The sequence below is a fragment of the Macaca nemestrina genome, chromosome 6 (assembly GCF_043159975.1).
Source record: "Macaca nemestrina isolate mMacNem1 chromosome 6, mMacNem.hap1, whole genome shotgun sequence".
NCBI lineage: Eukaryota > Metazoa > Chordata > Mammalia > Primates > Cercopithecidae > Macaca > Macaca nemestrina.
In genome coordinates this window covers 4,673,699-4,689,907 of record NC_092130.1, presented here as the reverse complement: position 1 = coordinate 4,689,907, position 16,209 = coordinate 4,673,699, and the positions used below count along the sequence as shown (strand labels likewise).

General features: G+C 52.8%; 1 protein-coding gene across 6 annotated transcripts in view; it reads left to right on the top strand.

Moving 5' to 3' along the window:
* LOC105480920 (histamine receptor H2) overlaps positions 1–16,209 on the top strand; it is a 53,183-nt gene that overhangs the window by 22,221 nt on the left and 14,753 nt on the right. The window contains exons 2-4 of one of the 6 annotated variants that reach the window (XR_011624438.1): positions 2,663–4,261; positions 5,359–10,383; positions 11,113–11,246. Coding sequence is in view for 3 of the 6 variants with exons in the window: in XM_011740119.2 (XP_011738421.2) it covers positions 3,186–4,261; positions 5,359–5,470 (1,188 nt within the window). In the remaining 3 variants the exon portion in view is untranslated. The other 5 variants (XR_986670.2, XR_986672.2, XM_011740119.2 and 2 more) reach the window with 5 other exon arrangements.

Here is a 16,209-nt window from a genome sequence, read left to right as displayed (position 1 = left end):
TAATATTTTATTTACTATGTGTGGTGTCTCTTTGCCCAGGACGATCCTGCAGGACAGTTGTGCCGTGATTCGTTGAAACTTCTTCCCCCTGCAGATGGCAGCTCAGATTGTTTTCCATTCTTGCCATTGCACATCTGCCAGTGGACATCCTTGTGCACATATCCTCATGACAGCAGTTGCACTGCCGTGGGCTGGGCTCCCTGAAGGATGGCTTAGATCTAAGCAACCTAGAGGGCCATCCATTATATATTGGAAATTTTAAAAGAAGTGAAGGAGAAGCAGTTGCTCAGTAGCGTGTATGCTGTGTATGGACAGTGCCCGGGGTGTGTCCATGTGCATGCAGAGGCATGAGAAACGTAGGAGGCCCCCACATACCAAATGGTCAGCAGCAGTCACTTCCTGGTGCAGGGGTGCAGGTGTGTGGTGGCCCTGATTTTTGGCCCTTTCTGTACACCTCAGGGGTACTTGGCTTACTGGAATAAGCCTGTCATCACTTGAGAAGTTTGAAAGGACAGTTTGAGAGACTATTTTTTGTTAGCTATGATGGTGACAACGATGGTGACAAGGATGACATGATTCTTCCTCACAGGCAAAGAGAAGCCATTGAAGGTTGCTCCATAAGGGGATGACGTGGCCCTCTAAGGCAATCCTTCTGCCCACATGGGACAGGAGAGGATGGGAGGGAGACAGAGCGCCGTACAAAATCACCTGCCCTCGAAAAAGGTGACCAGAATTTACGGGAGCTGGGCTTTAAATAGGAATACAGCAGAAGTGGTTCTTCTTTGAAAACTCCATGAAGAAAGGACTCACAGCTGTTTTGGTCATCATTGTCCTCCCAGCACCTGGAGAAGCATCTGACACATTCTGGGTTTTCAGAGAAATGTGTGTTGAAAAGGACTGAGGAAGAGAAGGAGGGGTGGGAGGGGAGAGAAGGAAAGAATTTTCTAATTATAGGAGAGGCTGGTTCATTCAGATTTGAAGACCTCTCATCCAAACATAACTCAAATGTCAGCCTGATGCCAAAATACCTATACCCGGCTGTTGGGGTAAGTCAGAAAAAATTTTGATGAGAAATAGGGATTCTCAAAAAAAATACCCTGATTGCTACCCCCTCCAAAGTTAATTAAGTGTGGCGGTGAGACCCATGCTGTTTGGGCTATTTATATAATGAAAAGATCTGCTAAAAATAATACCCGGAGGTTCAGCTGCCAGGACTGGTGGCTGAGCCAGGGAGGGTGGCAGAAGGTGATCGGGAACCCTGATCCCTGCACGAACACAATCGTTATGATTAAATGATGCTTCTCGTATTCAGGTTGCAAACCGTTCCAGGCAAGAGCCTGGGAGAGGCTTAATTTATGTTTTATGGAGATTAGCTTGCTTCTGAGAGGAGGTTCCACCGTCAACTCGATTTCTGCACACTCTCAGAGCTCAGGAGATTGCCTGCTCTCTGAAAAACCAGGAGAAGCTGGTAGGGAAGGACCGGGGCGTGGAGCAGGGCCTCCGCTTGTTTCTGGCCAGCTGGAATCATATACAGCCACCACTGGGAGGGCGCCTTGGAGATTATCTGGTGACCAGGGGCTCTTATTTAACCAAGAGGCATTGCACATGCAGTTACTTTATTGAAGTAGTGTTTGCACTACTTCAATAGTGCAAAGGGAGGAAGGGAGGAAGGAGAAACCACCCAAATGCCCGTGAGAGGGTGATAGGGGGAAGATAGGATAAACCTATTCATGGTGAGCCTCCCCACAGACTCTTATGCAACCATTAGAAGGATTGAGTGAGTTCTGTCCCTGCTGACCTGGATGTGGGATCACGTGTTCTGCCAAGTAAGACCAGTAAGATTTAGAGATGTGTTCAGAGCAGGGGTGGCGTGGATGACAGGTGACGAACTGCAGACTAAATCTGGCCCTCTGCCTGGCTTTGTACAGCCCGTGGCTAAGAATGGTTTTTACATTTTTAAATTTTGGAAAAAGATCAAAAAGAGATTTTTGTGACACGTGAAAATGGTATGAAATTTAAATTTCAGTGTTCATTACTGAAGTTTTGTTGGAGTGCAGCCACGCTCTTCTGTCTGCACGTCATCTGCATAGCTGCATTCTCACTGCAAAGGCAGAGCCGAGCCGTCACAGGCTGCTAGGCAGAACGTGTTTATTACCTGACCCTTTTCTGAAAAAGTTTGCCGGCCACCACCTTAGAGTATGAAGACATTTTGCCCAACAGCAGCACCAGATACTGTTCTCAGCACTTCAGAGGAGTAGATTCATTACATTTGTTTATTCATTCATTCATTTTCTCCTTTATTCATCAGACGCTTAATGTCTGTCTGTGGGGCCAGGCACCAGGAGCAAACAGATGCAGGCCCTCTTCTAGTGGAGCTGAAAGTCTGTGTCTAGATCCTTCTTTTCTCAGTGCAAGCACTTCCAGCTTTTCCAACTCTTCTCACAAGTCTCAGTATCCAACCCCTTGCATCCTGCCTCCCTTCTGCCTCCCCATTATGTATCCTGATTGCCCGAGTCCCTCCCAAAGAGAGGTATCCAGACTGGCCCCATACTTCCTGGGGTCTTGCCAAGAGGTTGAGATCTAGTAGAAGGATACATCTTGAATCGGGTCATGCTTTCTATCTGGTTTCAAGGTGCTTAACATCCAACCTTTGCCTTTTTAGCTCCTGCCCTCCACTGACTGCAGAGAGGGAGATCCTCAATACTTGACTCCATCACGCAGATGGGAGCAGGCACCAGCTATGGAGAGGGATACAGCTGTGTCTCCACATGACCCATCCTGCATGACACCAAAGCCACCGCCAGACAGTGCCTCGGATTCTATGCAAAACCCGGGGAGCGGAGACCTACCCCAGTCCCGGGAGGAAGCTAGCTCTTCAGGGCATCATCTGAGGACTGGAGTTTGATACATGAACCTGGCTTCAAGGCTTTGCTTTTCTCTATTCTTCATTCATATTCATTCTCAACACCTTAGAAGGTGTTGCTTAATTTATTTCTAGAAAAGCAGCCCAGAGTCAGTCATTGAAGCCTTCCCCACCCCCTGGCCAAAAAAAAAAAAAAAAAAATTGGACACATTTTGGCTCTGTTGGGAGCCTGGAATCCAGTGGTTGGCATAATTGTCACATTGGGAGCGGAGAAGCAGCAGCCAGGGGCCCTGGTCAGGGGACCGAGCCATAGGGTCCCAGCATGGCACCCAATGGCACAGCCTCTTCCTTTTGCCTGGACTCTACCGCCTGCAAGATCACCATCACGGTGGTCCTTGCGGTCCTCATCCTCATCACCATTGCTGGCAACGTGGTCGTCTGTCTGGCCGTGGGCTTGAACCGCCGGCTCCGCAACCTGACCAATTGCTTCATCGTGTCCTTGGCTGTCACTGACCTGCTCCTCGGCCTCCTGGTGCTGCCCTTCTCTGCCATCTACCAGCTGTCCTGCAAGTGGAGCTTTGGCAAGGTCTTCTGCAACATCTACACCAGCCTGGATGTGATGCTTTGCACAGCCTCCATTCTCAACCTCTTCATGATCAGCCTCGACCGGTACTGCGCTGTCATGGACCCACTGCGGTACCCTGTGCTGGTCACCCCAGTTCGGGTCGCCATCTCTCTGGTCTTAATTTGGGTCATCTCCATTACCCTGTCCTTCCTGTCTATCCACCTGGGGTGGAACAGCAGGAACGAGACCAGCAAGGGCAATCATACCACCTCTAAGTGCAAAGTCCAGGTCAATGAAGTGTACGGGCTGGTGGATGGGCTGGTCACCTTCTACCTACCACTACTGATCATGTGCATCACCTACTACCGCATCTTCAAGGTCGCCCGGGACCAGGCCAAGAGGATCAATCACATTAGCTCCTGGAAGGCAGCCACCATCAGGGAGCACAAAGCCACGGTGACACTGGCCGCCGTCATGGGGGCCTTCATCATCTGCTGGTTTCCCTACTTCACCGCGTTTGTGTACCGTGGGCTGAGAGGGGATGATGCCATCAATGAGGTGTTAGAAGCCATCGTTCTGTGGCTGGGCTATGCCAACTCAGCCCTGAACCCCATCCTGTATGCCGCGCTCAATAGAGACTTCCGCACCGGGTACCAACAGCTCTTCTGCTGCAGGCTTGCCAACCGCAACTCCCACAGAACTTCTGTGAGGTCCAACGCCTCTCAGCTGTCCAGGACCCAAAGCCGAGAACCCAGGCAACAGGAAGAGAAACCCCTGAAGCTCCAGGTGTGGAGTGGGACAGAAGTCACAGCCCCCCAGGGAGCCACAGACAGGTAATAGCCCTAGCCGTTGGTGCACAGGATGGGGGCACCGGGAGGGGAGGCTACTGATGGGAATGATTTAAGGAACTGCTGTTTAGATGGTGCTGGTTTCTGTTCTAGGCACTCTTCACGAGCACTTTGTAAACACCCTCTTGCTTAATCCTCCCAACGGCCCCCAAAGGGAGAACTTATTAGCTCCATTTTAAAAGGAGCATATTAAAATTCTCAGAGGACTTGGCAAGGACCGCACAGCTGGGGCCTGAAGAGTGGCCACCTGACTTTGGAACTCGCGAGCCCTTTTTCCTAGCTACATTGTCCTTACAATTAGGAGTCTTATGTTTGAAGCCTGACTGCCACTAAGGAGTCGTAAGTGTTCAACGAACCCCTCCAGGATAGCACTCAAATAACCATGTCACCAATGCTGCCACTTGATGGGGCTGTTGTGGGGTTAAATGAGAAACTCAGCTCAGTTCAGCATTTATTGAGCACCTACTATGCATCAGCTTTACCGTGGGGGTGTATAAGTCGGTGGGGAAAGAGGCCAGTGGAGTCAGAAAGGTGGGGCCTTGAAGGTGGCTGAGTTTGGGCATGATACTGTAGATTTTAGGAAAGGTGAAAGAGTTAGAAGCAAGGGTAAGGGTACCTTCAGCAGATCTATGCTTTGGAAAGAGGGCTCTGGGTACCCCTAAGATGTGGACCAGAGGATGAGACTGTAGACGAGGGGCTTGTGGCACTGACTCATAAGAGAGCAAAGAGAAGAAAGCAAAATCAAGGAGGCCATAGATCTTAAAAGCTTGCAGACTCTCGGATGTTCAGAGTGCGGGAGATGCAAGTGAGGACAACAGGATTCCCCTCCTGAGGGCACCAGGCAGAAAAGAGGCGCAGAATCAGAATGAGATTTGGATAAATTCGCTGGTGACAAAGCCAATGCAGGATCTAAGGGAAACCACACCAAAGACCTGAGTGGCACCGAGGAAGCTCCCTGTGGGGAGAAGCAGCTTACTGGTCTGGGCTTTCACTGCTGAGAGGAGCAAATGAAAGAATGCTCAGAGGATACCTGGCACATAGAAGTTGCTCAATAAATGTTGCTTTCCTTTCTCTTCCCACAGACCATGGGTTTGCCTTCCAGGATGCTGGTCTGTGGAACTGACCCTTTCATTCATCTGTTTGTTCATTTGTTCATTCATTCATCCAATTCCCACCACATGCCAGGAATCATGATGAATACTGGGGGTGTAGAAATGAGATTTTTTGGGGTTTATGGTGATGACGTTATGGAAAATCAGTGGCACAGCCCTGGTCTCAGCTCTGCCGGCACTCACCTTGTATCCTGAGCAAGTTCCTCCCCATCTCAGGCCTCGGTTTGCTCATCTCATAGAGAGTTGATCTACCCTCACCGGGCTTCCTACTTGCCGTCCAGAGTTGCCTGAAGCTCACATGAGCGAAAGGACACAAACATGCTCTGCTGTCTCCCAACAGGACATAAGTCAGACTCAAGAAAAGCTTGTGTGGATGCTGCAGACCCACCAACAAGGTTTCCAGGTTCTGGAGTTGTGGGGGCAAAACTGCCTAGTGAGACCCCTGCATATTCCCTCTGGTCCTTGTAGCTACTACCCCCATTCCCAGGGGTGGAGTGTCCCTCCATAGACTTGGATCTGGGGCCCTCTGCTCCCTCACCACTGTCCATCTGAAGCAAGCCTGTTGCTCCTGCATTGAACTGTGGCCTCAGGCCCTGGACCCGGTCCCTCAAATCCACCCTCCAAGTGCACACCTGGAAACTTCCGCTTCCAGTCCTGATGGGCAAAACGCCCACCTACCATATCCTTGCGCAATCTCTTATTCAGGAGGCAGCTGGAGTGCAAAGCCTACTCAGTTTACAAAGCTTAAAAAAGAAAAAAATACAGGGATGTGGTTCAGCTAGAAGGTGGTTGCCACTCCTGGGTTTAGTCTTGTATATCCCTTTGTATTTGCCGTTACCTGTTTGAGCCCTGGGTTAATAAGCCGCCTTTTCAGCTGGGTCCTTAAGGGAACTTCTTCATTCAATAAGCACTTAACAATAGCTGACATTCATTGAGCACCCACTACTGGCCTGTTTTCATGCCTGACATTGTTTCTAGGCATTAATTGTTCCTCGGGAGCATCCTACTCCCACCCCTGCACCCAGTGCTAAGGGCATGAAGTGAGATAGAGCATCTCCCACCCCCTGCCACCCTCGGCCACCTGCAATTGCTCATGGTCTAGTTAAGAAGCTGACTGGTCAGATTCAGAGCCACACATGCCAAGGATTGAAGCCCGGATGGGGCTGGCACATGGGCCCAGGAGCCCACCCCGGAGAGTAGACCTCTGAGCTTTTAAATGCAAATGAGAAGACCCTTTCATCCAAGGCAGGACTGGACCCTTGAGACTCAGGGCCTCACTTCATCCTCCACACAACCCCGTGAAGCAGGGACTTGCTTAATCTCCACTTTACAGATGGGAAAACTGAGGCTCACAGAAGTCAAGTAAACTGCCCCAAGGGACACAACCCAAAATTGCAATCTGAGCAACAACAGAAATAGCAGCGCCTGCCATAGACTGTCCTCTGGGTACCCGGCATGCTGCAGGGTATGAGTGTCCATCTCCTGTTCTGATCCTTGCGGGCACCCTGGGTGAGGGGCTGTGAAGAAACAAAGGCCAGCAGAGAGGCAGTGCCTGCCAGGGTCATGCATGCAGCCATGGAGGCAGGGCCAGAGCCGAGTCCAGGGCCCATGCTCCTGGAGAGCACAGCTGTGGTCTGTCCTCCAGTGGTGCAGGGGCAGAGGGCTTTGGCAGAGAAGGGTTGGGGAGCCAGTCAGAGGGCCCCACACCGTGGTTGAGGGCATGGAGGGCAGAGGTAGCCAAGAACAGCCAGAGGTTGATATTCCCACCAAGACTGCCAGGGCGATCAGGGCCTCATGTGTCCCTCGATAAGTTCGGCTCCCAGTTTCCCTGCTGGCTGATAGCATGTCCTTCCAGCTCTCCGTCTGGGGTCAAACCCGCACTGACCCAGAGCCCTTATCACTGCCAAGATTGGGCTGTCTGCCTGAGCCAAGAATTCCAAAGGGAACTGAGCCAGCCTGCCCTGGGTGGGGTGGGGGCACCATCGGCCAAGGGGTGACTCCAGAAGATAGAGTGGCCAAGCTGGTTGGTCCTCCCTTCCCTGTGGCCAACTAGCAGCCCCCCCACAACGTTCCTGCCCGGCCTCTATGAGTGCTCTTTGCAGCACACCCAGGGCAGCTCACCCCACAGTCAGGGGCCCCGGCTGGTCCCACCATTCGAGAACCTGCTGTCTGCCTTGTGGGCAGACACCATCTGCCCCTCATCACCCCTCATCACCTCTCCCCTGTCTGCTCTCAGATACCCCTGCTCCCAGCCTCTCCCTGTCTGCTCCGTCACTCACAGTGAGCTCCCTAAATCATGAATCTCAGTGTAGTGCCCTGCTCAGGACTCTCCTCTGCCTCCCGCGGCCGCCTATACATAGGTAGCCCTGTGTCCATTTCCTGTGGCTGCCATAACAAATCCCTACCAGCCTAGTGGCCAAACATAACGCACGTTATTCTGTTGCAATTCAGAAGGCCAGATGTCTGAGATCAAGGTGTTAGCAGGGCTGGTTCCTTCTGAAGGCTTCCAGAGAGCCTCCCTTTCCTTACCTTGCCCCACTTGTAGTTAGCCTGCATGCCTTGGCTTAGGGCCCCTCTCATATCACTCCAGCCTTTTGCTTCCAAGGTCACGTCACCTTCTGCTCTGCTGTAGCCAGCTCTCTCCGTCTACCTCCTTGTTAGAAAGACACTTGCAATTGCACTGAGGCCCGCCTGGGTAACCCATGCTACTCTAGAGCCCCAGCTTAAATTTCGTAACGTCATCGAATCTGCAAAGTCCATTTTGCCGCGTAAGGTAACATTCTCAAAGGATTAGGATGTGGACACATTTGGGGGCCATTATTCAGCCTCCCACAAGTCCCAACCCTCTGGCCCACCCTGATTTGGTCCCTGCCCACTGTCTTGCTGCCTTTCCTGCCACCTCCCCAGCCCCATCCACCACCCTCTGCCCCAGCCAGAATAAACCACCCAGAGCCCAGTGAGAAGCATTTACCAAGGACTTGCCACCTGCCAGCACTGTTTGCGGTAGAGCAGTGCGCAAGTCTGAGGCCCTCTTCTCATAGGAATGTGACTCTGCAGCAGGCATTCTCACAGTGTGGCCCCCACCCGCAGGGGACTCCCAGAAACAGAGGAGCTGGCCTCGGCCGCCAGCCTTAATGAGTGGCAGAGCTAGAATTTGAGCCTGAGTCTCTCTGATCCCAAAGCCTAGACTCTAGGGTGAAATGCTCTCTGGATTTGAACTTGGCCCTGTTTTTGACTGTCACCTCAGTGCTAGCCCTACACATACCAGATGGGGAAAATGAGGACCAGGGAGGCAAGTGACCTGTCTGAGGTGTGAAGCAAACTCAGGAAAGGCTGGGAGGAGAACCCTGTGTTTCTGGACCCCTGCCTAGGTCTCTTTGAGCCCTTTCCCCACCCATTCACTTGTTCATGGTAATCTCCCAAGGCGGGAGATAATATTCATTAGCACCTGGGCTATCACGGTCTCCGGGCGTGGCCCTTCCTCATGCCTATACACTCCCTGGGCCTGTGCCTGTGGCTTCACTACTCCTGATGTCTGGAGGGCTGGAGTCACAGCTGGTGCCTCCCCACTCTTTCCAGCTTTTCTTCTGTCCCCCCATCAGCTCCGCATCCCAACTGGCCCCTGACTGGCTCCCTGAATTTGCTTTCCTTCCCTCTGTGAGGTTTTCAGGCATAAGTTGGATTATACTCCACTTCTCCTATTGCTTAGAGTAAAACAGCAAATTCTTATTCCCATCTCCAAGGCCCTGCCCTGCCACGACCTCCTCTCCTGCCCCTCTGGCTCCCCTCAGCCCACATGGTGTCTAACCCCACGCAGGCTCCCCTCAGCCCAGGCCCTCTTCTTCCCCCTCTTGACTTACCCTATTGGTTTAACGTCTGCTCCCCCTAGACCGTAAGCTCCATAGGACAGGCCCCTGTCTGTGTTGTTCACTACTAGACCCTAACACGTGGCACTGTGCCTGGCACAGAACAGGCCCAGGAATATTGCTGGTTGAATAAATGAATGAGTGAATGTCTTGTTCTAGGCCCCCAAGAACCCTGAGAAGTGCACCCACCCCCACTGTAGAGATCAGGAAACCACGTCTCTAAGAGAGAAGTTCCAGAAACCTCATAAGAACTCAGAGATTCCTGGTTCCCGTTTTTAGCTTGGATGGCACGATAAGCCTCCCTGCAAATACTGGCATCGGGGCAGGTTTCCTGGCAGAACCCAGCACCAGCTCTGAATCACAGAACCGTGGGGTGGGAACAGCCTAACCCCTCTCCAGCTCCAGCACAGATGAACCCGGGAAGGTGGTGCGACTTCTGGCCAATAGCATAGACAGCAAGCTTCTGAGTCAGGATTGGAATCCGGAGTTCCCAACAACCTGGGCTGCGTCCACAGCATCGCCACGGCATGTCCTGGTTTGGCCAGAAGTCAGGGGCACAGCTTGAGGAGCAAGACTGACTTTATCTTTTGCTCCAAATCCAATCTCAGAAGATGAGGCTGCAGCCACGTGTCTGATACACACACTTCTCAAGAAGAGCTGTTGCCCGGAAGATAAGTTTCCTTAAGGGCCTGAATGTGTTCACCCCCTTCAAGAGCCCCAGCTTGTTCACTTATACATTCAGCTTTACTGAAATGCTCCCTTTAGCACATGGTTTCAGTGTTCCTGCCCGGCCTCTATGAGTGCCCTTTGCATTACGCCCAGGGCAGCTCACCCCACAGTCAGGGGCCCCGGCTGGCCCCGCCACTCAGGAACCTTCTGGCTGCCTTGTGAAGCTGGAGCCCTGTCTCACAGCTGCTGGGGGTGCTCTCCTGGGCTGCTGGAGGGTGGGCCTGCCTGGCATGAGTCATGGCCCCACCACTTACTGGTTTGACGACCTCGGGCAAGTCGCTCTCCACTCTGAGCTGCAGCTTCTTTACTGTAAAATGCTGATAATCATCAGACTTACTTGGAAAAGTCAGAAAAGGCGTAAAGGGCACAGACATTTAGCATAATTCCTGGCATGTGACAGGTATTTCAGCAAATGAGAATTTTCATTCTTCACCATCCATTTCGTTTTCTTGTTCCTGTCTGCCTGCCTGCCTTCCTTTTTCTTTCTTTCCATTTTATTGTAAGTTTTTTTCAAGCTACATTTGACATATTATAGAAGTCACCTGTTTGAAGTGGACAGTTCAGTGGTTTCTAGTATGTGCATGGAGTTGTGCATCTACAATCACAATCCATTTTAGAACATTTCACCACCCCCAAAAGAAGCCCTGCACCTGTGAGCTGACCCCCACGCTCCCTGCGCTCCACTCCCTGCACCTTCACACCGAGGTGGCCACGCGTCTGCTTTCGGCCTCTCTGGACCTGCCTGTGTGACATTTCATGGAACAGGTGCTCTTCTGTGCCTGGCTCCCTCACGTAGCGTAACATTGCCATGGTGCTATCTTTATTTTCCGCCTTTTTTTCCTTTGCCTCTTTCTTCCATCCTTTTTGCTGTGATTTTTCCTTCCCCTGTTTCTTCTGTCCTTCCCTTTCTTCCCTCCAAGGGCCCATTTTTCCTTCCCCAAGTGTTTGGGCTTTAGGGCGGCTCGTGGCCTCTGCAGGCCCTGGGTGGAGAGCTCGAGGCTGCACCCTGGGCCACCGGGGCCCCAATCCCTGCCCGCCCGGCTTCTCAGGGCCTGCACTTCTGCACAGCAGCCACGCGGAGCAACGGTGCCAGCACACAGTTAATCCTCTTCCTCTTCTGTCTCTTCAGAGAGTTTGGGGAGTGAGAGCCCCTCCCACTCCTGGAGAGGAAGTCAGGGGAAGGAGAGCAGAGAGGAGGTGGGAAGCCCTTTACAGCCTCAAAAGTCAAGGAGAATAAATCGTGGCCCCCCAGGAGTCACTGAAAGGTAGAGAACCTTCCTACATGGGTCTGGGGATGGTGACTGGAAGCCATCTGGAGACTCTGGCTTCTACCTGTGAACCCCTCCTTCCCTTCCCCTGCCCTGCCTTTGCCCTGATCTACACCTCCTGGCTCCCTCTGAGCGGGTCTGAAGGTGCTACCTTCCCAGGGACCCAGATGGGGCGGGAAGGGGCACCATGCCTTCGGGGCCACTGCTAGTACATTTGTACCCTTAAGAAGGAGCATGGCGGCTGGGCGTGGTGGCTCACGCCTGTAATACTGGCGCTTTGGGAGGCTGAAGCGGTGGACCACCTAAGGTCAGGAGTTTGAGACCAGCCTGGCCAACATGGTGAAACCCCATCTCTACTAAAAATACAAAAATTAGCTGGGAGTGGTGGTGCATGCCTGTAATCCCAGCTGCTCGGGAGGCTGAAGCAGGAGAATCGCTTGAACCTGGGAGGTAGAGGTTGCAGTGCACTCCAGCCTGGGTGACAGAGCCAGACTCCATCTCCAAAAAAAAAAAAAAAAAGAAAGCACAGAAAGGTGAACAAATGAGGAAAAGGCCCTTCCTCCAGGGGACACGGCCTGGGGTGCACAGCCTGGCAAGCAGAGGAAGGGCTCATGGCAGGCCCTTGCCCCCTTCACCTGATGCCTTTGTGCAGAGAACGGCCTGCACAGCCGTATGGGGGCTGCGTACTTTCCAGACCCTTCAGGAGACAGCCCAGCAAAAGGCAGGGGTCAGAAAGCTTTTCCTGCAAAGGGCCAGATAGCAAATATTTTAGGCTGTGCAGCCCATTTGATCCCTGTTGCAGTGCCGCAGCTCTGCCCTTGTAGGGTGAAAGCAGCCACAGACCGTACATAAATGGATGGAGATGGCTGTGTTCTCATAAAACTGTATTTATGAACACAAAAATTTGAGCTGCATATCATTTTCACAGGGTCACAAAATGTTATTCTATTATTTTTCAACCATTTTGACAAAAACAGGTGGTGGGCTCAATTTGCCTGTGGGCTATGGTTTGCCAACCCTGGCGTGGGGGAAGAAATGTGTGCCATTTCCAGCCCCTGGCTGTGTGACCTTGGGCAGGTGGCTTGCCCTCTCTGAGCCTCAGCATGCTCATCTGCAAAATGGGGATAAAAATGCCTCCCTGAGAGAACTAGGATAAGATTTAGCACCGATTTATGCAAAGCGCCTGGCACACAGCAAATGCTTAGTAAGTGGCAGCCTTTATTTATTTATTTATTTATTTTCCCCATGGCCCATTTGCCAAGGAGCAGCTGGAAAGTTCAGGGCAGGCTCTGTGGATGCATGTCTCAGCTGTGCTACTGAATTGTTCCAGGGGGGTCCTGACCCTAAGCCTGGTGCCCCCCATCTGAAAACGGGAGACTTGGATCGGTGTCTGGGGACCATTCCAACACTAACTATATATAAATACTTAACAACGGAGAGCGCATGCCAACCCCCCAACTGTGTTGTGTCAAGAATCTTCTGGCAAGGGTGGTGAGGAACGTGTTTTTCATACTAATGAGTCTCTCAAATTCAGTAAAGCGTGTCCTTGTCACGACTTGAGTTGCCGGTCCGGGAGTCAGGGGCAGGTGAGGGTGCAGGCTGGGCCCAGGGCGGGACTGCTGAGAGAGCCCCAGCCATGGGGACAGGAGACCAGACCAGACTTCCTCATTCCCTGCCACAGATTGGCTGTGTGAGCTTGGAGAGATCGCATCCCCCTCTTGAGTCCCAATTTCCCCATCTGTAAAAGAGAGCTAAGAATTCTGGCAGCTGTCCCTGTCCCTGAAGCAGCAGTGGTGAGTCACAGGGCTCCCTGTTTTGGGGTGTTCATTACACTCGCAGTGGCTGTTTGTGGCAGAGCATTCAGAGAGTGGAAGGGGGTGTGCCTGCATTGCAGGGCGTACACAGCCCTTGAGGCTCTCCTGGGGTAGGAGGACCGTTCCCTCCCCGTCCTGCCTGGAGATAGAAAGTCGAGGTGGTCCCGACTGCCCCAAACTGGCAGGTGGTGCTACACAGCCATCAGTGTGCCTGCTTCTCCTGTCTCTGATCCATGCAGAAAGCTGCAGAAGGTAGCGAGGGCCTCACAGACGGGAGGTCGCAGGTCCATGGAGGACACTCAGTCCCTCCTCATGTGAGGACTGACCACATCCCTTTGTCACCCAGGGACACTGTCAGGGTGGGTGGCAGGGCTGTCCCCAATGCCCAGAGGATTCAGGGAACTTCTCCTTCTCATGCTGAATCTGGAGACACAGAGTTTTAAAGCTTACTGTGAAAATGGAAGATAAAATGGAAAGTCATAGAGAACCCCATGTCTGTTGCCATCCTTCCTAGTCCCTGAAGTCCCAGCTCGACGCTCCCTTCCCATCTTGGTGTGGGTGCAGACATGGCCTTGGTATCACGGTGGTAAGAGGATGCACACGCTCGCGTTCTGCCCTGCTTTCGTTCCACCTGGTCTTCGTTCCTGAGCAGGCAGCAAGTCTCTCCCTTTTGTGGCTGCTGAGTTTCCTGCTGTCTCCCCCATTCACTCGTCCCTTACGAGACACTCTCACAAACTGGGAAGCCATCTATGACATGGCGGCGGTCTGTTGCCAGAGCTCTGAAGGCCGACCTCCCCAGTTGGCTGGCTGGCTGACATGGGGCAAGTGACTTCCTCTCTCTCAAACTCTGTGTCTTCTTCATCTGAAAAATGGAGCTGATCATTCCAGCGCCTCCCTCCCAGGGCTGGGGAAGGAACAGTTGAGTGAGCGCCCTTGCCCCAGTAGTGGAGCTTGGCACGCACACCTGGACGTGCCCAGGTGTAAGATACTTTGTTTTATTCTGCTTTGGGACCTTATAGGCCACCACTTCACAGATGATGGAAAAACTTAAATTTTCCGGGTCAGGGAGCTCAGCCACTTCCAGTAGTAAACATGGTGGCTTTGGAAATGGCACGCAGTCCCTGCAGGCTTCTCTCCCCTCCCCACCTGCATCCCCCCAGTGTAAGTCCCCAGAGGCTGTCTGGCCCCAGTGGCATTCTCTGGGCCACTCCAGACCTGTCTTGTCAGCTTCTCTATCCATGGCAGCCACGTGGACATAGTTGGCCGGCTCCTGGGCTCTCCCTGGCGCTGTCCAAAGCCAGCTACATCCCCCTGCAGGCCTTTGTCTCTGCTATGGGTCCCCACCCCAGGACACCCTAGCAGGCAGTCCCCAAGTCTCAGCCATGTGCTGAGGCTCACTGTGGGCTCTGGGAGATTTTAACGATCTGCAGCCCCTGTGGAGGAGAGGAAGGAGGAACTGGGGTACAGCTTGAGGCCTCCTAGCTGCTATTTCTGTTCCCCTGCAGGGGCCCCTTCCTCTGAGACAGCCTTGTTCTGAGCTTCTAGATGGGAAGTGAAGCACAGCCTCTGTGCTTTCAGACTCCCCCAAACTCGCCTTCTAGTGACTCCCGCTCCCCTGCCATCCAGGTTTTGACCCAACAGGAGAGTGTTGGGAGTAGGAAGCAGGGCCCAGCCTAGCACTGAACTCAGCCCACCACCCCACTCCCCAGGTGGTGCCCCCTTCACCCTGGGTGGTGGGGAACGGCTCACAGGGGCTCTTGCAAACCTAAAGCACATTGACTCTCTCTCCACCGTTTCTGTTTGGGACTTAAGAAATTGTGTCTGCCTTCACCTGCCATTGCTGCCTGAGTGGCAGGGCCAGTGCCGATGACACAGACAAGCCAGGGCCAGGAGCCGTGCCGTCTCCCTGCATTGCAAAGTCCAGCCCAGCCTGCCCCACCTGACAAGCATCTCACGCTGCCCAGCACGTTGACCCTCTCCCAACAATTACCTGGTAATGGTGACTACTAACCATCGCTACCCTGGTAACAGTTGAGGCTGGTGGAGTCAGACTTTAGGGAGCTGGCTGACCTTGGGCATGCTGATTAACCTTTCCAAGCCTCGGTTTCTTCACTTGTCAAAGGGGATGTTACTAGTACCTGTTTCAAAAAGTTGTTACAAGGATTAAAAGAAAGAATAATATAGAGGCTGGAGAACAGTGTCCAGCACACAGTGAGCCCCAGGGGTACACCAGCTCGCGCGGGAGTAGGTGCGAGAAAACCCTTCCCTATTGTTGCATCTGGCTGTTGTCTCTTCTTCACTCTATGATAAACATCTTCATGCAGGGAACACTTTGTTTCTTTCAGATTATTTCCCTAGAAACAGAATTTCTGGAAACAATCACTGGCTAAAGGGGAGGGTATTTGAAGCCTTTTGCCACACTTCGCCTCGCTGTTTTCTAGACAGGCTGTGGGGCCTCCCTGCTGCCAGCCCCATCAGGTTATTACTTCCTCGAAGCCACATCAGCAAGAGGGCCCTAGAAGTGCTGTGGGGGCGGCAGACTAAGGCAGAGGGCATAGAACGCACGGAGAAGGGGTCACCAGCATTTAAGGATGGGCGAGGGGACAGGGAAGAGGGGAGAGGAATCCTCGAAGGGGCTGAGAAGGAACCGTCTGAGAGGTCCCCAGGTCCAAGGCCTGAGCCATTCAGAGGCTACAGAGCCAGTAAAGGTCTCAAACCAAAGAAACTGGCATGGCGATTCAGGGCCTACATGCAGGACACAGCACTCAACAGGCCCAGGCAATTCCCAGCTCTGCCAGGCACTGCTCAAGGCCCAGGGGCAAACAGTAGGCCTCTCTGAACCTCAGTTTCCCCATCTACAAAATGGGCGTGACACTTTGCCTGCGTCTCAGAGCTGGGATGTAATGAGGGATCGTGACTGATACTGAGAACTGCCTGTGTGTGAGCCGCCGTTGGCATGAGTGGGCAGGAGCCTGGGGGTTTCCCTCAGTTTGAAAAAAAACATTTCACGGTTTTGAGGAGAGGGCGCGTGAAGTCAGCCCATCTGAAAGTGGCAGTTATTGAAAAGTTCGAGCAGCTGGGCAGGGCAAACACAGTCCAGGACTTGGGAGACCTGAGTGTGACCCCGATTCTGGAGCAGCGTGG